Genomic DNA, 22843 nt, shown 5'->3' with positions numbered 1-22843 from the left:
GAGGTGATAGTGTCTGGCATGGAGGCATACATTCCTCACTCTTTTTCTCGACCTAAACCTTCCAAACCTTGGTTTAATACAGCTTGTTCTTGTGCTGTACATGATAGAGAGGTGGCCCACAAAAGGTACCTAAGCCTTCCATCACCAGAATCTCATGCACTTTATATTTCTGCTCAGAACCATGTCAAGTCTGTTGTCCAACTAGCCAAAAACTCCTTCATTAACAGTGTCAAAATCTTTCAAGATCTAACTCCCCCTTGTGACTTCTGGCATCTAGCCAAAAATATCTTCAATAACTTTGCTTCTTTATTTCAACCAGATGGCACCACTGCTATCACATCTATCTCAGAAGCTGAACTCTTCGTTCAAACCTTTGCTAAAAACTCTACCTTGGATGAATCAGGGCTTGTTCCTCCCTCTCTTCCACCCTCTGACTACTTCATGCTACCTATTAAAATTCTTCACAATGATGTTTTTTCATGCCCTTTCTGGCTTAAATCCTCAGAAGGCTTATGGACCTGATGGGGTCCCTTCTATTATTCTCCAAAACTGTGCCTCCGTGCATGCAGCTTGCCTAGTCAAACTCTTTCAACTCTGTCTTTCAACATCTACTTTTCCTTCTTGCTGGAAGTTTGCCTACATTCAGCCTGTTCCTAAAAAGGGTGACTGTTCTAATCCCTGAAACTACCATCCTGTTGCTTTAATTTCCTGCCTATGTGAAGTTTTTGAATCTATCCTCAACAGGAAGATTCTTAAACATCTATCACTTCACAACCTATCTGATCACCAGTATGGTTTCTGTCAATGCCACTGTACTGGTGATCTGGCTTTTCTTACTGAGTCTTGGTCATCTTCTTTTAGAGACTTTGGTGAAACTTTTGCTGTTGCCTTGGATATATCAAAAGCTTTTGATAGAGTCTGGCACAAAGCTACCCTCCTACGGCTTCTATCCTTCTCTCTGTAACTTCATCTCAAGTTTCCTTTCTGACTGTTCTATTGCTGCTGTAGTAGACAGTCACTGTTCTTTTCCTAAATCTTTTAACAGTGGTGTTCCTCAGGGTTCTGTCCTGTCACCCATTATCTTCTTGTTCATCAATGACCTTCTAAACCAAACTTCTTGTCCTACCCACTCCTACGCTGATGATACCATCCTGCACTTTTCCACGTCTTTTCGTAGACGTCCAACCCTTCAGGAAGTAAACATTTCATGCTGTGAAGCCACAGAATGCCTGACTTCTGATCTTTTTAAAATTTCTGATTGGGGCAGAGCAAACTTGGTACATATTGTTCAATGCCTCAAAAACTCAATTCCTCCATCTATCAACTCAACACAACCTTCTAGACAACTATCCCCCTCTTCTTCAGTGATACTCGACTGTCCCCCTCTTCTACACTGAACATCCTCAGTCTGTCCTTTACTTATAATCTGAACTGGAAACTTCACATCTCATCTCTAGCTAAAACAGCTTCTAAGAAGTTAGGTGTTCTGAGATGTCTCTGCCAGTTTTTCTCACTCTCCCAGCTGCTAACTCTGTACTCCATGTATGGAGTATGCTTCACGTGTCTGGGGGTTCCACTCATACCACTCTTCTAGACAGGGTGGAATCAAAAGCTTTTCGTCTCATCAACTCTTTTCCTCTGACTGGCTGGCTTCAGCTTCTCTCTCATCACCGCAGTGTTGCATCTCTAGCTGTCTTCTTCCGCTATTTTCATGCTAACTGCTCTTCTGATCTTGCTGACTGCATGCCTCCCCTCCTCCCACAGTCTCACTGCACAATACTTTCTTCTTTCTCTCACCCCTATTCTCTCCACCTCTCTAATGCAAGAGTTAACCTGTATTCGCAATCATTCATCCCTTTTTTTCTGGTAAACTCTGGGACTCCCTGCCAGCTTTTGTATTTCCACCTTCCTATGACTTGAATTCCTTCAAGAGGGAGGTTTCAAGACACTTATCCTTCAATTTTTGACTACCACTTTGGATCCTTTTCTGGGACTGGCATATCAGTGTTTTTTTTTTGCCCTTGGCCAGTGTCCCTCCTACATAAAAAAAAATCCCATCTCTTCAAGTCTTTATTCATAGCTTAAGTCTTTCATTTCTGGTAATATCTTTGTTGCCATCTTCTGTATTCTTTCCAGTTTCCATATATCTTTTTTTTTTTTCTGTGGAGCCCAAACTTGTTATAATTTTCTTTATCATTTCTTTATCTAAATAGTTAAATGCCACCATAATGTTTGTTAACAAATTGTATGTTGAGCCAAACATTCTGTTTATGTGCCTTTCAGATGATAGTGTGTCCTGGATCATTATTCCCAAATCTTTATCTTCATTATTTTTCATTATTATTTCTCCTCCCCTTTTGTAATTCCACAAAGGTCCCTTTTTTTTACTTTTTCCCATTTCCAACACATGGCATTTTCTGGCATTAAATTCTAGTTTCCATCTTTGGCTCCATGCATGTATCTTGTCAATATCCTTTTGTAACTCCTTGCAATCATTTTCATCCTCTATTATTTTCATCTGTCTGTAAATCATCTGTCATATCATTTACATATATTTGAAACAGTGGTGCCAACACAGATCCTTGTGGTACTTGGCTTATCACTTTGTGCTAACTTGAATTAGTGTCTCTGATTACTGTTCTCATTTCCCTCCTTTGTAAATAATCATCCACCCATCTCAGTATTGCTCCCTTTAGTCCTTCATTCTCTGACTTCCACATAAGACTTTTGTGGGGAACAGTATCAAATGCTTTTTTGAGATCCAGACCCATCCACCCTACTCTTGCACTTTATCTATTACTCTTGTATAAATGCTCTGTAGATTTGTGACACAGGATGTGTGTGTGTGTGTGTGTGTGTGTGTGTGTGTGTGTGTGTGTGTGTGTGTGTGTGTGTGTGTGTGTGTGTGTGTGTGTGTGTGTGTGTGTGTGTGTGTGTACATTACTAACACTATGTTCTACCTCAATGACTAGGGTGCTGGCTTCCGCAAGGTGATGCTGTTCTTCTATTTCCTGGGGAATTTCCTCATCACTGCAGCCCTCCTCCTTGTCATCACAGTGGATGAAAAGACACTCAAGGAATGGGGAGTCATCTTTTGGGAGTAATGAGTGCCAGATTTGAGGGAGACCTACAGGATGGAGTGATCTGAATGGGCAATTTCTTGAGTTACCCTTTTTGTGTTTGTGGTTTCTAAACAAATAGAAAGTGTGGAAAGGCATCATTCTATGTGTTTCCATGAAATGCTGTACCCAAGACCTACTGCATTACCAGGCAGGTTGAGGGGAAGGAGTGAAGAATGTGATACAGTTTTTGCTGTCCGAAACCTGATGGGAAAGTATAGTATATAATATTGGTAGTGGGAGTGCATTACCTCACTTCTGCTAGATGCTACTGATTCCAGTCAGGATTCTCCATTTCTTGTGCCTGTTAGTGTGAGAATATTGCATTATATGAAATTTGTATTCTGCTTTATACAGTTTTATTCTGTGTGGCAAATACTCAGTGGTGAAAAAACAAAACATTTTGATCACAAAAACATTCAGTATTGATAACTTTCTGAAGGAGTGGAACAATTTTGGTAATAAGACCTGAACTTTCATAGTGGAGCTATCCTGTAATCCTCTCATTCTTCTCTAATCCTTTATCTCATGTACAGTAATCTGCCACTGTGTCCTCTCATTTCACTGAGATTATCCTCACATCCACCATGGGCCAAATAATTGAATAGACTTCTGTCTTACCACTACAATGTCAGTCTTAGATAACCTTTCTAGATCCATACCTTATCACAACACACACACACACACACACACACACACACACACACACACACACACACACACACACACACACACACACACACACACACACACACACACACACACACACACACACACACACACACACACACACACACACACACACACACACACAGGCGCACGTGTGTGTGTGTGTGTGTGTGTGTGTGTGTGTGTGTGTGTGTGTGTGTGTGTGTGTGTGCTGTATACTAAAACCAGATTTATTCTCATACATTATAGTATTTTTTTTTTCTTTTTAATTATATGTAAGTTGTAATTTGAATATTCCCTATGTAGGTGAGGCAGAGCAGAGCACTTCCTCTCCCTTCACTTGCACTTAACATACTAGAGTGGCTAAAGCTGTTCATTTACAAGCCTTCATGTAGCACTTGTAGACTAGCAGAGTGAAGGCATAGGAGGATGCTGTGCTGTCCCACCTCATCACACTGAAAGATATTTTAGGCAAAAGTGAAAGCATAATATATGAATATTTTTATATGAATGTTTATAGTATTTTTAGTACATATTAAAAAATAAGGTTGAATTCCAAGTGCACAGCTCAAAAGATTGTTGACATGAAATGGAGAAGTAACATTTTTAGAGATATTCATTCCATGTCAACTTCTGTCCTCACCTCCAACATACCATTATTGCAGCACAGCAAGCCATATACACACTAGTCTACTACAGTACTACAACATAACACTGACACAAAAAGAAATCACATCTCGATATTAATATATGCACAATATTCACACCTGTCTATAGGCATCTGTTGTAGTAGCATAAGAAGTTATATTTAAATGTCTGCAGCCTCCACTTCCACCAAACTTCTAGCTGAGAAAATACTGAGGGAATAATAATGTACTTGACATCCCTCAGTTAAGAGTCAGGTGAAGCCTTATAGTCCAGGAATAGAACTTAGATATTGTAACTTATAATAATACATTCTTGTGCCACTACAAAAGACATCTTATGATGGGTGTGAAATAGCACTCCACATACTAAAAATGAATCACACCTTTGCCTACAGCAACATACCTACTATTCACAACTCAGTCTGTTCACTGCAGCACACACAGCACTTTGCTTCGCCAAGCATTCTGTTATAGGTCTGTCATTTTGTCTTTGTAAACCTCATTAGAGCTCAACACTCGATGGTTGTGTTTTAATTTTCAAATTTGTGGAAACAGCATGCATTTTTAAGCCTTTTCCTCTCATTTTATGTAAGTTTTACAGACATGTATTTATGAAACATTATTTTGTGGGTCTTTACTCATTATCTGTATATACTGTATGTTGAATTTGTAATTAAACAAAACAGATATGCAATGTATTTATATGTCAAATAGTGTCTATAGTTTGTGTGGTGCTTGTATGTACAGTACCTCACAATTTGATTTAGGAAGCCTGCTGTAAACCTTCTTTATGTATAATGGTGCAAAACTAGATGTGAATAACATGTCACATATAGTGTTCTGGTGTATTCATTGTACTGAGAAGTCTCTCTCTCTCTCTCTCTCTCTCTCTCTCTCTCTCTCTCTCTCTCTCTCTCTCTCTCTCTCTCTCTCTCTCTCTCTCTCTCTCTCTCTCTCTCTCTCTCTCTCTCTCTCTCTCTCTCTCTCTCTCTCTCTCTCTCTCTCTCATTTATAATAGAAAAAAAATTCTCCCAAGAGAATCATTACCCTGGTAGACTATCATTTAAAGATTTTTACCAAAAGATCCAGTTTCAAATATTTTCATCCTTACCTTTGCCTTTTAAGAACTATTTGTATTTTTTTTCTGAATTCTTTATCATGAAAACATAAATATGAACCTTGTAGTTTTATTATCCTTGTTTAACAGTGTTCAATGGTTTTTAACTAGAGATGTCAGATGTCCGCATCAGCATCTGAGGAACATCCGCATAGTTTGTAATATCCGCATTTGTAGTTCTGATAAATTAAACACAGACTTCCGCATTTCTGATGAATATCCTCATCCACACCACAGGATGTGGATATATTTTGTTCGTACATTATAGACTACAGAGTAATATATGTAGAGTTTGCTAAGCTGAAGAAAATTAATTAATGTTTACTTAATTGTCTACTAGAATTACACTTTATTCATTTCCTTTCAAATTTACACAACGATGTGTGAAAAGTTTTGAGTAAAGGCAGTAGGAGAGAATTTTAGTGACAAAATATGTAGAAGTATGTATGTAGTATGTATTAAGTAATAGTAATGTATATATGTACCACGTATTTGTAATATTGCATACGTTGTTAGTATGAAGGGAAGTAGCCTGTGCAGCCATTTGGCAATATACCAAAATCCTGAGCACATCTGCATTCATGAGTATGTCATAATTTGATATCCGCGTCTGCTATTTGGTAGAAACTGATATCCGCATCCACGGATCTCTGAATTCTGACATCCAATACATATTTACTATACAAGATACATGTGTGGACCTCTCGCCTATGTAATGGCAGGTCTGAAGGAGTGTTTTTTCATTTACTGTTTTAGTAATGTTGTTCAGCTCACTCTTTATACTATATTTCCTTGGTAGTATATTCTTCTGGTTACCTTTGTTAAAAATGAGGCTGCAGAACTTAGGTATATGTAAAGAATATCACCATTTATTAACCTAATATATTTTTTTTATTATTATTATTATTATTATTATTATTATTATTATTATTATTTATTTATTTATTTATTTATTTATTTTTTATTCTGAGGTGCTTTCTTATGACAGCCGTGGATGTCCCATAAGTATATTCGTAACCTTCCTTATTGGTCATGGGATAAATTTTTTTCATTGTCCTCCATTTCTCTGAGGCGTTTATCATTACATTATATTGTCAATGTATTATCGAGGTACTCTATAACTGTGTGTGTGTGTGTGTGTGTGTGTGTGTGTGTGTGTGTGTGTGTGTATATATATATATATATATATATATATATATATATATATATATATATATATATATATATATATATATATATATATATATATATATATATATTATTAATATTATTATTATTATTATTATTATTATTATTATTATTGCTGATAGGTTATCAATGATCTCCCGGAGATGTTTAGCGAACTTAAATCTTCGATTAATTCAAAAGTTCATTATAGTGGATGAAATATGGGAAAACATTAGTGATAGGAATGATTGTCTAGGGCTGATGTGTCACGTGACCATCACTATGGCAACAAGAAACGCGGTGATGGAAGCCGCGGGAAGGAAACGTCAGCTGACTGCCCAACGTGTGTCTTGCCTCCTGTGTCCTTACGACATGTGTGCATCGAGAAAATAACCAGGAATCTGTATGCTTATGACCCTTTAAAAGAGTGTGGCGTGCTAGTAATGGGCCGTGTCCTGGGTCTGTGTGAGGTTCACCAAAAGTGTGGGGCAGCTGATTTTTATCTTTGCATATCTCTAGTGATCACTACATATAGCAGAAGTGTTTCAGCGATGGTGTGATAAAGAGACGTCACTCGTGCCCTAGAACAGAGGCTTTCAAGACAGAAGTCTGCTTGGGTAAGGCATATCCGCATCTACAGCTACAGGCTACAGTCCTCTGCTGTGTTACCTCTAATCACCGACACTCATCATCACCCGTCATCAATCATAGTACTATCCACCTTCACCTTCTCTGCCCATCACCTGACTTCACTGTCCATCACTACTGGCCACCCATTACCATGCTGACGCGAAGGGAGGTGGTGGTAGAGAAACCGTTCCAGGATCGCCGCTACAAGGACCACAGACGAAAGGTATACGTTGTATGTAGAGTGAGGGGGTTTCATCTTTCCCACGCAGTAGCAGGTTAATTAATCTGGCCATTATTCGTGCAACTGTTCTCAGTGGCTTCATGGAATAGAAGCATAATCTTAAACGTGTTTTCCTCTCTCTCTCTCTCTCTCTCTCCAGGTGATGAGCGCCCTACCCCGCATCGACACAGGCCCGCCAGTTGAGTACCCGCACTTAGTAGTAAAATTGAAGAAATTAAGATTAGAGAAAGACCGACAGGGTAAAATTTGCGAGGACAACCTTAAACTAGCGCATCGAATGGCCATCATAATGAGGACCAAGCGTCTAGATAACATCAACATGGCACCCAAAGGGTAATATTATAACGAGTTGAACAGTATACTTAAATCTAATAGGGCGTATAAGTATATTGTTTGATATTCACTTGTATTTACGTGTAATGGGGAAGCATGAAGTGGTATTTATCGACTATGTATAGGGATCAATGTTGAGAATTATGCCCTGGTGTTCACAATATAAAAAATGGTTAATGTTTGTGCTGTTTCGTCGTTCAGTGCTTTTCATCCATCACCAACAGGCCTTTTGAGCGAAGAAGCAAATCTATGGGTATCCGCGACCGTCGCAGGGAGGACGAGCCCAGCTGGAGCGAGGGCGGGTCCCTGCTTCAACAAGTGACCACGGAAGCTGAGAGGTGCATCAGACCGCCGCCGCCGGGTAGGATGGTTCAGGTGAGGGTGCGTTGAAGGCCATCGGTCCATGGCAAGGAAGGTGAAACAGACAAATGTACATAGCCCTGCATGCTTCCTATGATCTAAGTCGTAATGCGTTATTACTGTTGTTGTTATTATGGTTGTTGTTATTATTATTATTATTATTATTATTATTATTATTATTATTATTATTATTGTTGTTGTTGTTGTTGTTGTTGTTGTTGTTGTTTTCTTTATTATTATTTTAACCTAAATTTTATAGGTCAATATTAATGGCGGAAATATAATATTAAAGCTTACGTAACTTTCCCCATGATAGATCCCTCCACCACTCCTTCAAAATAAATTAAATCAATAAATAAATAAAATACTAATAAATAAATAAATAAATTTCAACATTAAAATCGTCCACATTCTCCCTGCAGCACCGCGCCCCCGCTGGTGTGTGTCGTGTGCCGCGCGTGGGCCCGCCTCCACCAGCACCACCTCTGCCGCGCCGCCATCTCGTGCCCACCATCACGCTGCCCCTCTCTTCTCCCAGGTGGGTGTTCACAAGGAGGAAGTCATCTCTATCAGTCCTTGGGTGTTCACTGCTCACGAGGCGTTTAATCTAAACATGTCATTCTTATAAAAAATAATAAGTAAACAAAGTTTCCTGAATAATTAGTAGAGCGATGAGGAGAAATCCTTTGGTCATTCTTTCATATTTCATACATTTGGGATTTACATTGTCTTGAATGATGGCTACAGTAAAGGTGGGTTCAGGGTGTGGATACAGCGTTGCCACTTTTCCTAAAACTACGCCAAGTAACCAGTGATACATCTTAAAGGCGTTAGAAATAAGATAAAGAAATAATGAATATATAATTACCATGTAAGTATTATAATATACCACAGAAAATTAAAGATATTATACATATATCTGTTCATCAATAAAGAAACGTGGCATAAATATGGTAGTGTTACTAAGAAAATGTTATTCTCGTTAACTTTCATTATTGTTTTTAAGGTGGGCAACAGCCCATGTTATTTATAACTGTATTTAAAAGGCATTCTCAAGGAATACAACAGAAAAATGTGTTATTTACTTAACGAATATAAATAAATAAATAAACTGATCGTGAAGGGCAACACTCGGCCACCCTGCCTGACACAGGCCCCGGTGACGTCGTCCTGACAAGTTACTTTTAACTCTCACCAGGTTTTTATGTGGGCAAAAATTTTATATTCAGTAATATCTACAGGGTAATTTAAAGGAATATAAGTAGGAAACAGATCATTTACTTAACGAAAAATAAATAATAATGAAAATAAAACGTTGAACTCACTGCATTCACTGGAGAGAAGAAAGGTGCGTAGGGAAATAATAAAAGTATTTAAATGGGTAAAAGCAAAGGTGATATAAGTGACGTTCTCCTAGTAAGCGATCAGGACAGAACTCGAGGTAACGGGCATTAAGTTTAGGTTTAGGAAAGAGAACTGGTTCACAGAAAGGTGGATGAGTGAAATAGGATTAGCAGTTATGTGGTCAACGCCAACACGCCATAGGGAAGACGGATGGTATTGGGAAGCTTGGAAAGGGGAAGGGATCAAGATTAGTATAGTACAGGAGCTGCCCAGTGTATACCAGCGAGCTTTTTGCAGTCTCCTTTCCTATTTTCCTATGTAACTCATTGAGGCGCAGACAAGAATCACTCGCCACGTGTCCTCTGAGAGGCGATTCTCCTATAGTTTTGTTTTTGGAAAAGAGGCAGCGTTGCACCTACACCCTGACCCCACTCTAGCCACTGTAGTCGAACATCACATGGACAGACGCTATGGGAAATCAAGATACTCAATTTACTTTTTTTTTTTTTTTTTTTTTTTTTTTTTTTTTTTTTTTTTACGGCAGTTTCACGATGAGAGGATAGCACTCCCGGTACCCGGGTTGGGGTATATGGTCTTAGCTACTTTATTTGTAGGATTCTTTATTCTTCTTTAATCCTTCCCCGGTGGCAGGTCTCGCCGCAGCCCCTCTCCCAACTCTGTGTCGGGAAGGTCCTCGTCACGCCGCCGCGGCCGCGAAACCACCCGTCTCACACCTTTGTCGACGAGCGTCAGCCGCCGGCCCAGCGTCAGCACTTTGCCTTCCCAACGAGATGAGAATTCCAGCTCTGCGGGGGACGGTGGAGACTTCGAAGAATACTGTAGCGACGATGTGGAGAAATCTGACGCTAGCAACGAAGAAGATGGAAAACGAGAAAAGTTGGAGGATGAGGAGGAATTAAAGGAAAAGGAGAAGACAGGAGTGGAAGAGGAAGTCACCGATTCTGACGACCACGTGTCCTCCGTGCTTCTGAGTCACCATCCAAATATCACGATCGACGAGGCAAGCGACGACGAGTTTTACTCATAAAAAGTCTCGGAGGTTTCAGCAGCCACGTAACACAGCGTCCTCAGTAACAACACCGTGAAGTTGAAGCACTAGTGTGAGCCAACGTTATGAATGTTTGAGATTTTCTATTGACATATTGTCATGAAATGACATGGAATTCAATAGTCTTTTAATAGTTTGACTATTCCGTTACGTATATACATCGTGTCAAATGTAATGTCTCTTCTTTGGACAACTATTACCATTTGTGCCGCAGTCAATTTTCCAACTCATAGATGTTATATAATGAAACTCTCTCTCTCTCTCTCTCTCTCTCTCTCTCTCTCTCTCTCTCTCTCTCTCTCTCTCTCAGGTTTTCAGATCACTGCCTTATTTTGAATATCCCGCTCTAGGGATGTATAGCTGCCAGACAGCACTACCTAATATATGGAAGAACAATATCTATTGATTTATAGTTACTGAATTCTGGTCTTTATTTTCACCTCCTTGTGTGTGTTCTCGTGAATTGTGTATTGTTTTTGTTCTCTTGTTACGATGCGCTTCATATGGGTCAAAATTGTTCCTTCTGTTGTGAGTGGAAGGTGCACCTCAGTCAGCAGCGGGAAGTACGGGGCATCATTCAGCAGCGGCTCACTTTTCTCACAAAACCCTGACTGCAGGTAATGAAGTTGTCAACTAGCTTCCCTCAGAACACTACATAATCTCATGTCAAGTGAAGGCAAGTTAACTTCGGAATTGTTATTCTTAGGATTGCCACATTTAGCCCTAATGCCTTGTGCAGCTTCCTCTGTGTGTTTGTTAATATGCATGTTAATTTTAATGGTAAATATTTCTCTACATTAGAGGAAGATAACCACCCGCCCCATTTTGTATTACCTTTCACGTAAGACCCTTGACCCGTCTTCAAAAACAATCTGCAAGAAAGTAGTGCCCCCCTCCCCTGGGAGTACAGCACTTTAGTACACGAATGGAGACGCATTTGGACTTTGGCTCTTTCACTTAGCCTGGCTCATCCGGACAGGATTTGGCTTACTATCTTGGCCGATTTTATTCAGATCAGTGTTGGTGGATGCCTTGGCTAGTTTCCAATCAGTGACACCAATGTTAGAACACCAACAAAATTATGAATGTCGTTGGTAATATGAAGGATGTAGGAACAGAATAGCATGATTCAGTAGTACAATAGTAGTAGTATAGGCAAATAAAGTGTAAAGAGATGTCTTAAAATTCTAGGAACTTTTAAGAATTGATTACTTAATGGAAATGCAATATTCTTAATTTTCATGGGCATTGTGTTGAGGTAAAGTGTGGTTATAGGCTACCAAAACACTTAAAATTTTAAGTTTGTTTGAAAAAAAATGCTGCCCAAATGCACTTCAGTTGTGTAGGCATGTCAAATAGTAATAGATTGGGAATTTTGTATTGTTTCCTTGTATAATGTTTTCAGTGATTTCCCCTTCTCTTCCAGGACTGGCTGTTCTACTTGGGATTTCCATTCAAGAAACATTTTCAGAATGTTTCCCATGTTTCTATCAACTGAGTTTAAGTATTTGAAGCAAATCCAGACATCACAGAAAGGTTGGAAGACTCCCTAAGCAAAAGTAGATATGCTGCCAATGGACAAGGACAATGGACAACTTGAAGTCCTTTGGTAAGTGTTGATCCCATGGTAATGAAATATTGTGCCATTACTTTTTTTTTCTCTGCATTATTTACATTTGCATTATGGATCAACTTTAAGCATCAATTTACCCATACCTTTATATAGGCGTGGGAATTCCCACAGCAAGATACTAGTGATGGGGTTCTACAGGGCACCAATGCAATGCCACAGAGGACAGGTGGGAAAGATATGTATAGCAGTACTTTAAGTATTACATATAATTTTTTGCCATCATTCGCAACATTTTGAACTTAATTTTTGAAGATTATTATATCTATACATTACTTTTATAGGTTAGTTTGTATTTTGTATTTTTTTTTTTTTTTTTTCTTTTAAGTGAGCTGCATTCCATTTATGGAGAGCATACATATGTCTAGTAGTAAGGCTCAGGAAATGAAATATGAGGCTTGGACCAAGGCTGAAGTGTGCTGGAAAGGGTAATATTCCTACTATGGGAAATTAACCCACAAGAGCTGATTGAGTGTGATTTATATGATTAGATAAAGGATGAGAATGATTGTATGATTGTATTAAAGTTTTGAAGTGGATGATCAAGTAGATGTAAGTAGACTAAAGAAACATAGGGTAAGATTATGAGAAGAAATTAATAAACATTTTTCACACCCTGCTGGTTTATTGCCTTTTTATGTTGTGGTATGTAGAATTTTTCAGTTTATGATTATGGACACACTTCCTTTGTACTTATTATTTTCCTTTTGCATTGTTAGGAGACAAAGAGTAGATTATGGAGAGAGGAGGGCTGCTCTTTATTTCTCTTGGGTTACACATCACATCTAGAAAGGTCTGGCTGACTCTTCAGCTGGGCTCAGCCTCTAGCTCATTCTGAGTGATAGTGATTTCCAGGGCTGCTGAGAGAAATGAAATGTGCTGGTGCAGGATTAGTTTAGGGGCTCCATCCCTGCAGCTGCTAGGTAAAGGTAGAGATGGGGGGGGCCCCCATTTCTACCTTTGTGCCCCCCAAAGACCCCATGGGCCTTGGTGCAATGCACCGGCTGACCGCCCCCCCCCCCCCCTCGGTGGGTCTGGTGATTCCTATCCATGCTGTGTTCAGTAGTCTATATATCTTTGAAACTTTGAAATGCTGTGAGCACCTGCACATTTTAGATACCATAATAAAAGTCAATACATGGATCAGAAATGAAATATAATTTGTTTGTATTTATTAATTCATAAGCATGTGGTTTAGCAGTTTACTATGTGGCCAGGTTGGAATAATAAGGTAACTGTAAAGGACAGACAAAGCATGACAAGACATTTAAACTTTTTAAGAGTATCTCATGCTAGTTATAGATATACAAATAGTATTTTTTATGTCTACTTTCTCCTCTTAGATGCTACCTTGCATGTGCAGAAAAGAAAATCATTGTGAATTAGTAGTTCACTCAGGCAGTCTGCTGTAATGCACTATTTCCTTAGTCACCATGAATTGCATAGTTACATAATGTCCATTCAATATTGTTCCCTCTCTGGTATGGAAGACAGCTTAACCACACTTTGCAGCAGGGCTGGAAAAAAAAACTGCCTTTGTGTTGCAAGTGTATCATAAAGGAGACTGAAAAAGATGATATGAAGAGACTGGAGATCCCTCTACACTGTTCTGAAGATTCTTTGTTTTAGCTGCGTGTACTTGGGTATATGTTTTTATATTTATTTACTTATTATTTTTAGGGCAATCTTTTATAACCAAACACCTTGCATTTAATTTTTTGAGCATTAGCAATTTGACTCCACAATTTTTAGTTTAATGTTTCTGTTCTAGTACTGGATATACTTAACTGTCCATTAAAACATTATATTGTATTTTGACAAATGTCCCAAAATGTGACAATTGCTGGTATAGTAAAGAGTACAGCTACCCTCCATTTTTGTGATAATGAAGGGACTGGTGGCTGGTCACTGCCAGAAGTGAGGATTGGTGTCATGTCATAACATACAGCATCCTTGTATCCTTTCTCTGTTTTCCACCCTATGATTATGCTAGGCATGGAACATACTCTCCCTTGTTCATTTCTCCTATACTCTAAACACTGATAGATATTAGCAGATGCAGCATTGCTTTACTTTTATAGAGTCAGCTTGTGTTGGTGTGTGGTGCGTGGCAGCAAGTATGGTTCAACTCTGACCAAGTCCAGTTGTAAGGAGCACTGTGAACACTCTGGATGGTGAAGCAGTCCTGTTTTCGAGTTGTCACTGGTATTCCATGGTGTTTCCACTTGACATAAATCACTAGTTTGTGTGGGCATTATGAGACCTATTGTTGGCCATGGAGAAATCCTTGGCATCCTACTTTTGGTGAGCCAGGGTGTGGGTAATTGTTGTGTGAGGTGATAGCCAGTGTGAAAATTGTTGAGTCTGGTTTTGGGACAATGAAATGTCTCAGTTTAACTAGTCATTGACCTCTGCTTGTTGCTAATATAATTGCAACATACATATATCCCTAAACAAACAACATAAGAAAATGAGGAGACTTAAAAATACTAGTTGACCTACACAAGGTAGCCACCAGTTGCTATTACCATGATGTCTGTCCCAGTTGACCATTTTTGAGGTGATGGTTGCTGTTATATAGAACCTTCACTTCACAGTCACCTTAAAGAATTTCTTGGGAACATGTCAGGTATTGATGAATACATAGAGAGGATTACTGGATGGGTGATGGGCTGCAAGATCAGAGAAAAGCACATGACCATATTTGAAAAGAAAAAATAAAAACAGATTAAAAACTAATTTGTTACATGATAATACTACTCATTGATGACAGTAAGGTGAAGGAACAAACAATTATGAATAACAGTAAATGTAATTGTAATAAGTAAACTTGCAATGTATGATTTCCTGTCATTCATATTTTTTCTTACAGAAAGTCAAAGGTGAATTTGTCAACAAACAGGCATATGACAGGCAATCATCTTCATGGGCTGAACCATTTACATGTAATTAACTCCATTATTTATATATAACTGTCATTAAAGTAAATAGTACAATATTTCAGTTCATTTCAATCTTTCCATCACACAGTCATTATCCCCACCTTTCCCAACCCCACCATGTAATTAATAGAGTGATTACTTGTTACCCTGGCTGCTAATGTCCATAATATGAAAGACATAATTATGTAAAACCTGCTCATGCGTGCACACACAAAAAAAAAAAAAATAAAATAAAATAAAATAAAATCTAGGCCCTTATATTTAAGAAAAGTTATGGAAAGTTATTGGTTCCCAAATTGGGTGGCAGATGAGTAAAATACTCTTGGGATTGTTTGTGTAGAGTGAACGGGGAGTTTTAAGAGAAGAGCAGAAAAAAATTATGGATAAGGCCGACAGTTTGATATGGGTCTTTATTATAATTGTTTATTTCTTTATTTTTATTTTTATTTACATATTATTTATTAACTAATTAATTTAATTTAATTTAATTTAATTTAATTTAGTTTATTATTTATTTATTATATATATATATATATATATATATATATATATATATATATATATATATATATATATATATATATATATATATATATATATATATATATATATATATATATATATATATATATATTTTTTTTTTAATTAATTAATTAATTTATTTATTTTTTGCTGCTTAGTGTGGATGAACAGGTTTCACGTAAATTATTCCTGTCTTGAATATTTTCATTCACGTCTTCATGTTGTTTTTTTTAATACCAATAGTTCCGATAATATGGTTGTAAGTGGGGCGTGTGTATCTATCCTCTTGACTTCCCTCAGGAGACACTGAGGTCTACAGGATTGCCGCGGCTACATTGTTAGGCTATATCCCACAGAGCCTCTGAGGGACATGTACTTGTACGCACTATTTCAAGCTATTGATCGATCTATCCGTGCATCTCAATTCATATCCATCATAAAAATAGTACCACGTGTGATATGGATCAGCGTAATTATACTTCTCGTGAAGGAATCTGTATATATGTAAAGGCTCGTCATTTCGATCGATAGTTAGACAAGACGGATGGAAAGGAGTGTAGAAAGAGGTAATTATATAATAGAGTTAATTATATAATCTGGCAAAAAAGCACAAAGGCTGTTGGTTTCATTTGAATTATATTCATGGTTGATGCCATAAACAAATAAACAGTACAGGTAGTGTCTACAAATGTGGGGCTTTAAAAGAACACAGCAGACAACCCCTCAGATACTTTTACTTTGTTTCGGCGACTAAACTTTTCATTAACTTGATCGCTCCCTCAGGTTGTTGACGACCATTCGGTAGTTCTTTGTGACTTCTTATCTCATTAGCAGATGCATAATTTTGTGCATCATATTGAAATATTTTGTCGATAATAGAAAACCAGTAGTGATTAATGTAGTAGAAGGTGAGGCATACTTGCTCTCCATTGATTAACATTAACCAGGGAATAATATTGACTCGTTCAGAATACCACTGTTTTCCCTCAACTATAAAGGAAATGGTACTCAGTAGTATGTACAGCTGACTGGCATTTTTTTTCTGCACATATCACACCCAGAAAATAATATATTGGGCGAAGAAAAGACCGACAAATCTAGGAGCAGCGTCGTGAAGAAGACTTCGGTTTTTCCGTGAATTAAATGGAATAATTTATTTCTTGATATCTAGGGCTTTACTTGGAGCAGTAAAAAAACATAAATTATCTTAGGTTTTATTCTATTTTTTGAAGCAGCTTCTACAGCTCAAAAAAGTGTATTTAATGTAGTAATCAATTTTTTCCCAAGCGTCTGTACCGACGCCTAAAATATCCATCAAATAATGACAAGCTTCACTTGATATTTTGTTTTGCCGTGTTTCGCACCATTTATGTTCCAAAACCTAATTTATTATAATAAAGTAATCATTCATTAATATAACAAAAATACTTTCAGAAAGCTCAAAGTTGTGGAATAAGGTGAAAATAATGGTTGAAGATAAAGTGTAGCTGGGCTCGCTGGTGTCTGGATGAGGGAGGACGCGTGGGCCGGCCCGCTCTCACCCGCCGCCCCGCACCTCCAGACGCCGCCCAGACCCGCCACTCGCTTGCCACAAGCCGCTTACTTCGATTCCCACTGCGCTTAGGACACGTAAGTATATTTTCTGTGCATTCTGTACTACTTATTTGATCTGCACATAACATATAGGATTGGGAGTAAGGTTGCAGTGCGCAGGAATTAAGGTAATCTAGTGTTGGCGGGGCGGGGTAGCGGGAGGCCGGTGATGGCGGCGCTTCGCAGCGTCCCCGCCGCCCGCCGCCTCAAATCTCCCGCCAAAATATGCGGACCGACCTTTTTTTGCGCGGGGAACAAGAAATTCCTTAAAAATTACAAATAATTTATACAAATAGGGGACGTGGTCAGTGTTGGTTTGCAGATTTTCTGCATAGTACAGGTTCCCCGATATTGAGAAAATGGCGTCGTATTGGTGGTGGTAAAGGAAGCAAGGCCAGGAATGTGCAGGGTTAACATTTGTGTGGTGCTCAACCTACACCGTTTAGTTACTTATTGCGGCGATGTTTTGGTGATCTCTAAAGGAAATGATCTTAATCTTGCATATAATCCTTTCTTTAGAAATTCACATAAACATCAGTTTGTATCAAATTGATGAAAGCAATAAACTTATTATTGCTGTCTAGTATATCACCACGTTTACTCACCTGGTTGGCCTCCCCTTCCCCAAACAGTGTGATATGACCGAATATTTCTTGTAGTTGACATGACTTAAAAAATTGTGTATACTAGGAAATGTTAAGGAAATGGCAAATAGTAAAGAAGGAAGGGTGACCAGCTAAGTTTCCTTGTGAGACCAGTCACTTGCATGTTGCTGTTTTTCAGTCCCCTTAATTGTAATGGTGGTGGAGCTTCATCCTCTTGCCAGGGGCTGTTGACTACTTGGCATCGTAGCAGAGGGAAAGGACACACGATTAGTAATGTAAGTAGTAATACTATGGATGGGAGGCATTCAGTGTGGCAGTGACGAGTGAGGCGGGTGGACTGCTGGGAAATCGTAGTACCAGATAGTCCACTCTCAAAATCTCTAAATAGAATTCAGGTAATAAATCTCCCAATCCCACGTTTCCTTACGTTATAAAAACTGGCTGTGGCGGCAGGTAGACTATGTGTTTGGAGGGTAAGTTTGTCTTAATTTAATGGTATGGTGAAATATATTGCGTGAGAATGGGGTAGGGTTAGGATAGGAGGGTGCAACTTCTCAGTTCAAAGCAACTGCTGAGTGCAAACATCAAACTTACATTGAGTCAACCCCCTTACTGGGGAGCCATCTGGCCCCTTGTATCAGCTGTCATAGTACATATAAATGATTAAGGATGTGCTTTCAGATTCATTAGGTTAAAGGTGAAGGAATCCCTGGCAGGCTGTATGGTATAACTATATTTCATGCAAGAGATTTGCCTTTAATAAACGTACGTCAGCAGTGTTGAGCCTTTGCATCCAAATTTTTCCTTATTAAAAGAGTTCAGTAGAGTTCATAGATCTGTCAATACAGACTGACTGTTTATTCCCTGTGGATTATGGAGGAAGCTTTGGTCAGCATAACCTACTTAGCTCAAATCTGGGTCCACCTCTCACACATTCTGTATACAAGAATATAATGGTCTGCTCCTGAAGATATGATATAATCCATTTAGAAGTCAGTCCTTTGTTGTAACTATATATTTGATTTTTTTTTTTTTTTACATCTTATTTATTGTTTGTGAATTGCCTTTTCATTGTCTGTTATTGTTCATAATGATAAACCAACAATTGTACCTCTTTAGATGTTGTAATTATAACTCTCAGATGTGAGGTGAGAGCCATCCTGGAAAACTTGAAATCAGGTTTTGAATTTCTGCCTTCATCATAGGAAAATGCCTACAGCTGCAAAAACTTGCATGTTGCCTGCCTCATTTTCATATCTAATGCAGAACTCCTTGGATATAAGAACCTGCTCTTACCAGTCATATACCTAAAACAATGAAAAACAGCCTGACTAGATTAACTTCAACTTGCAGCTGCATGGGGATTAGACAGAGATACAAGACAGGCCTGTTGGAATTATGAATTATTTGCGAGAATTGTCATTGTTTGCTGCAGTATTGTATTTCTCTTGTAAATTTGCGTCTGTGTAATTCAGGGCGGTTGTGTCATGGTGACCATCAATGAGATTAAATGTTATTCACAGTCACAAGTAACATGGTGGCTTGTGGTTATACAAGCTTTACTTCAATACTTGCTCAGCTGTAAATATTGGTATAGTAGCTAGTGATCCAGGTAACTTGGGAAGGTGGCTGATTGGACTGGAGAGCAGTTGTCTACTTTGGTAGAACTTGAGAAAGAATGGAGGCTGACAAACATTTGTTAATGCTGGTTAAATTTGAATACAAATTTTCATCTATGTTTATTCAGCTGTGCCTTGTCACGATAAAGTAAAGTAATACAGTGACAAGGTAGGAAGGGATCTCCAAGCTTCTCTATGGAATGGTCAATGCATGATCTAGGAAGAAGGGTTTTCCTCAAGATTTCATTATTATTTTTGTTATTCTGATGTGAATATAGTATGGTTAATGCATAGGTCAGAATTTATAAATTTTCCATGTGGATTTTTGTCGGGGTGAGAGCTTGTCATTGAATGATGCAATCTCAGGTCAGTGCAAACCTCAGCCAGAGAAGAGATGGGTGAGGATGTTGCCACTGAACAAGTGAGCCGTAAAATAATTTTGTATATGTGCACCTGGTACAGGGAACCAGAAATGGTTCAGACCACACTCTGAATTTTTAAGTTTTAAGTATTATTGAGCTTTAATTGTATATATTGCTGCTTATAATCTTAATTTTCTAATGCAATTCAGTACATAATTCATTCTGAGATAATCAAATAGCCTGAAAATAAATACTCTGGGTTTGTCTCCTGGGTGATGTTTTCTCTTCAAACATGCCTTGTGAATAAGACAAAATGGTCAGCTGACAAATGTTTCATTTCAGTTTAAACAATGGCTGAGGACAGTCCAGTGGAGACCCCCAAGCGAAAGCGTGGACGCCCCCCAAAACCTGATAGTGAAAAGGCAGCCCCCAAGCGCAAGGCAGAGGCTGATGAAGGAACTGTCCCAAAGAGGGGCAGAGGCAGACCTAAGGGTAGCAAAAATAAGGGATCTGGAAATAAGAAACCTGCATCTAAGGGCACGGTAAGGGTGAATGAAACACACCCCAGTGTTTCAGGTAGTAGGATGGATGTCAGACTTGAAGAAAGCTGAAATGATTTTAATTGACTTGTTACAAATTCCTGTTTTCAATGTGCATGGTCAAACTCTCCCTTCCCCCCAATCTCTCTCTCTTTCTCTCTCCACAGCTAGCTTTAGTTGTATAGTATGATTATATATACTTAAATATTCAATATTTCCATGCCCATTTAATTCTTTACTCCAATATCTTTCTAGCATGTATTTCATCTTGTATACTTTAAATACCGTATTTACATTTGCCTCACCACACACACACACACACTAGAGTAAAAATGACAGAATAGTACTGCTAGGAAAATTTTATTGTAAAGAAGTATGTTGGGAAGATTTGATATGTCAGGGAAAAGACCAGAAAAATTGAACCTTCTGATTCTGGAACAAAGAAAGGAGAGAGAACATAATTGCAATATATAGACTAATGGAAGGAAGAAAAGCTAGATAGCAGTGAAATTGTGATGTGGGATACAAGAGACACTAGAAGACTCAGAAGGAAGGTGAAAAAAGAAATTTTGGAGATATCAAAAAGAATAGTTTTCCGCAGAGAGTAGTTGATACATGAAACTGTCTAAATAAGGATGTGGTGCAAGCAAAGACTTCATAACTTCAAGGCCAAGTTAGATGATAATAGATACAGAGGTTTCGCTAATTATTTTTGTCCACTTTCTATTCACTTGAAATTCCAGACAAAATCATGTATAACAAAACCAGCTGCTACATTTACACTTTACTAACTAGAAGTGCTTTTCATCACTAACAAGTCAACATTGTCAGAATAAGTTTTTTGCTTCATATTACAAGGTTAACATATTCTTTAATTTCTAGGGAAGGCGAGGTCGTCCCCCAAAGAACCCTCCCGCGGCAAAGGAGGAAGCTGCTTCCGAGGAGTCACCTGAGGATGCTGAATAAGGAGTGCTGCTGCTGCACTCCACAACCACCACACCCCTGAAAGTAGCTGCCTTTGGAAGGACCACAGTTACCCTCATAAGAGGAACTGAATTAGTTCACGGAAAATGGATCTGCTGAAGTTTTTCGATGAGGAATTTTATTTCTTAGTGACTAAGGAAACTTTTTCCTAAATTTGCAGCTCTTACTTATATCCCCTATAATACATGTGCTTTAAGGCCTCAATGTCTTTGTACTTCCAAATAGCATAAAAGTACCTATTTTTCTATATATTTACATCCATAACTGCTTCTTAATTAGGATTTATTTAGGGGTCAAGCAGGGGCATGGTGGTCCATATAATCTTGGTTTTGTAAGTGTTCTCGTACTGCAGGTGTTGTATTAGTAGGTGTTCTTATAAATTTTAATAACATTCTCTTTAAAGTACAAAATGATTAATATCATTTAAATTTACTTGTTTTAGTGCTTTACTTTTGGTGTGAAGTTCCTTTTTTTTTGGAACAGTGTCCCTAGTAACCTTCCATATCTCATGGTCTTAGATCTGAAAAAGTGTTGAAGGTTGTCTCAAGTATTATTTTTACTATGGGACCAATAGTTCCCAGTGATTGGATTTTGTAACATCATAGCGGATTTTTGGCATTTGTCTCGTTTACTATTTGAATAAATGTTTAAGTGGTAATGAATTTTTCCTTCCTCAGCTACTAAGTCTAATGTTTACCATATAAAAATTCTTCAAACTTGGTTCCTAGGTTGGTAAGAAAAGACATGTTGAGTACTCAGTGATATTAATCACTTGATTTACTTCATATATAGGTAAGCAATTTCAATACAAGACAGGAGTGATTCCATAACCAGGAAGTGTTAGTAAAAGCACTATAACACTAAAGGAATTATGAATAAATGAGTAACATGCACCAAAAACTTTGACAAGTTATGGCCATCTTAACATTCAGTTGCAAGTTAAGAATTCTGAATTTAATTGAAGTACTTCATCTTTCAAGAAGATCCTTCCTGAATATAATAGTAACATTGTATACAACATGCTAAATATATTATTAATTGTAAGATTTCACATTATGTGCAATACTGAGCCATAAGTGGCAGTGCAATGTGAAATTTACAAATCGGTTGCTTGTTTGGCATTTTATTTAAAAGATTAAGTGTTTTAGTGATTTTGCAAACACCTAGGTTTTGTTATCACTCCTGAGTTATATGTATCACTTAAAATTTACCTTATTTAGCTGACATGCAAACATGCAGCATTTAACTTGGTCCTGAGAGTAACTGAGGCAGGGTTGCAGCCAGTGACCACCTTTCTTACCAGGATAAAAACCAAATCCACCTGAAATGAAAGGATTATACAGTTTTGCCC

General features: G+C 38.1%; 3 protein-coding genes across 8 annotated transcripts in view; all 3 read left to right on the top strand.

Moving 5' to 3' along the window:
• Positions 1-5612, top strand: part of LOC135114967 (putative ferric-chelate reductase 1 homolog) — a 44462-nt gene extending 38850 nt beyond the window's left edge. Inside the window, exon 13 of one of the 2 annotated variants that reach the window (XM_064031289.1) lies at positions 2973-5612. In XM_064031289.1, the coding sequence (XP_063887359.1) occupies positions 2973-3104 (132 nt within the window). In that variant the 3' untranslated portion in view covers positions 3105-5612. The remainder of the gene's footprint in view (positions 1-2972) is intronic. The other variant, XM_064031288.1, reaches the window with a different exon arrangement.
• A 1334-nt stretch (positions 5613-6946) lies between these two features.
• On the top strand, positions 6947-15324 carry LOC135114964 (uncharacterized). Of its 5 annotated transcripts, XR_010275729.1 has the most exons (9): positions 6947-7572; positions 7730-7923; positions 8148-8298; positions 8706-8821; positions 10279-10748; positions 11007-11372; positions 12123-12305; positions 12423-12495; positions 12655-12941. XR_010275729.1 is itself a non-coding variant. In XM_064031286.1 (5 exons), exons 1-5 carry the CDS (start codon positions 7501-7503, stop codon positions 10673-10675), a joined length of 930 nt encoding a protein of 309 aa, XP_063887356.1. In that variant the 5' UTR covers positions 6947-7500; the 3' UTR covers positions 10676-10895. The 5 variants fall into 5 exon arrangements, 1 of the variants encoding a protein (XP_063887356.1); XR_010275730.1 differs by lacking the exons at positions 12423-12495; positions 12655-12941 and adding an exon at positions 15199-15324; XR_010275732.1 differs by lacking the exons at positions 12423-12495; positions 12655-12941 and adding an exon at positions 14408-15190.
• Positions 15325-17275: 1951 nt separating this feature from the next.
• Positions 17276-22150, top strand: LOC135114966 (high mobility group protein HMG-I/HMG-Y-like). The gene is made up of 4 exons (XM_064031287.1): positions 17276-17419; positions 18167-18263; positions 20312-20511; positions 21391-22150. Exons 3-4 carry the CDS (start codon positions 20320-20322, stop codon positions 21472-21474), a joined length of 276 nt encoding a protein of 91 aa, XP_063887357.1. The 5' UTR covers positions 17276-17419; positions 18167-18263; positions 20312-20319; the 3' UTR covers positions 21475-22150.
• Positions 22151-22843: the final 693 nt, after the last annotated feature.

Source organism: Scylla paramamosain, chromosome 28, assembly GCF_035594125.1.
Source record: "Scylla paramamosain isolate STU-SP2022 chromosome 28, ASM3559412v1, whole genome shotgun sequence".
Taxonomy (NCBI): Eukaryota; Metazoa; Arthropoda; class Malacostraca; order Decapoda; family Portunidae; genus Scylla; species Scylla paramamosain.
This window is presented reverse-complemented; position numbering and strand designations above follow the sequence as displayed.

What these genes read in the sequence shown, in the direction of transcription:
- LOC135114966 (XM_064031287.1), top strand. Translation starts at nt 20,320, where the DNA reads ATGGCTGAGGACAGTCCAGTGGAGACCCCCAAGCGAAAGCGTGGACGC. An exon ending in AACCTGCATCTAAGGGCACG is followed by an intron (nt 20,512 to 21,390) that starts GTAAGGGTGAAT and finishes TTTAATTTCTAG; the next exon opens with GGAAGGCGAGGTCGTCCCCC.
- LOC135114964 (XM_064031286.1), top strand. Translation starts at nt 7,501, where the DNA reads ATGCTGACGCGAAGGGAGGTGGTGGTAGAGAAACCGTTCCAGGATCGC. An exon ending in CGCCGGGTAGGATGGTTCAG is followed by an intron (nt 8,299 to 8,705) that starts GTGAGGGTGCGT and finishes TTCTCCCTGCAG; the next exon opens with CACCGCGCCCCCGCTGGTGT. An exon ending in CTGCCCCTCTCTTCTCCCAG is followed by an intron (nt 8,822 to 10,278) that starts GTGGGTGTTCAC and finishes CCCCGGTGGCAG; the next exon opens with GTCTCGCCGCAGCCCCTCTC.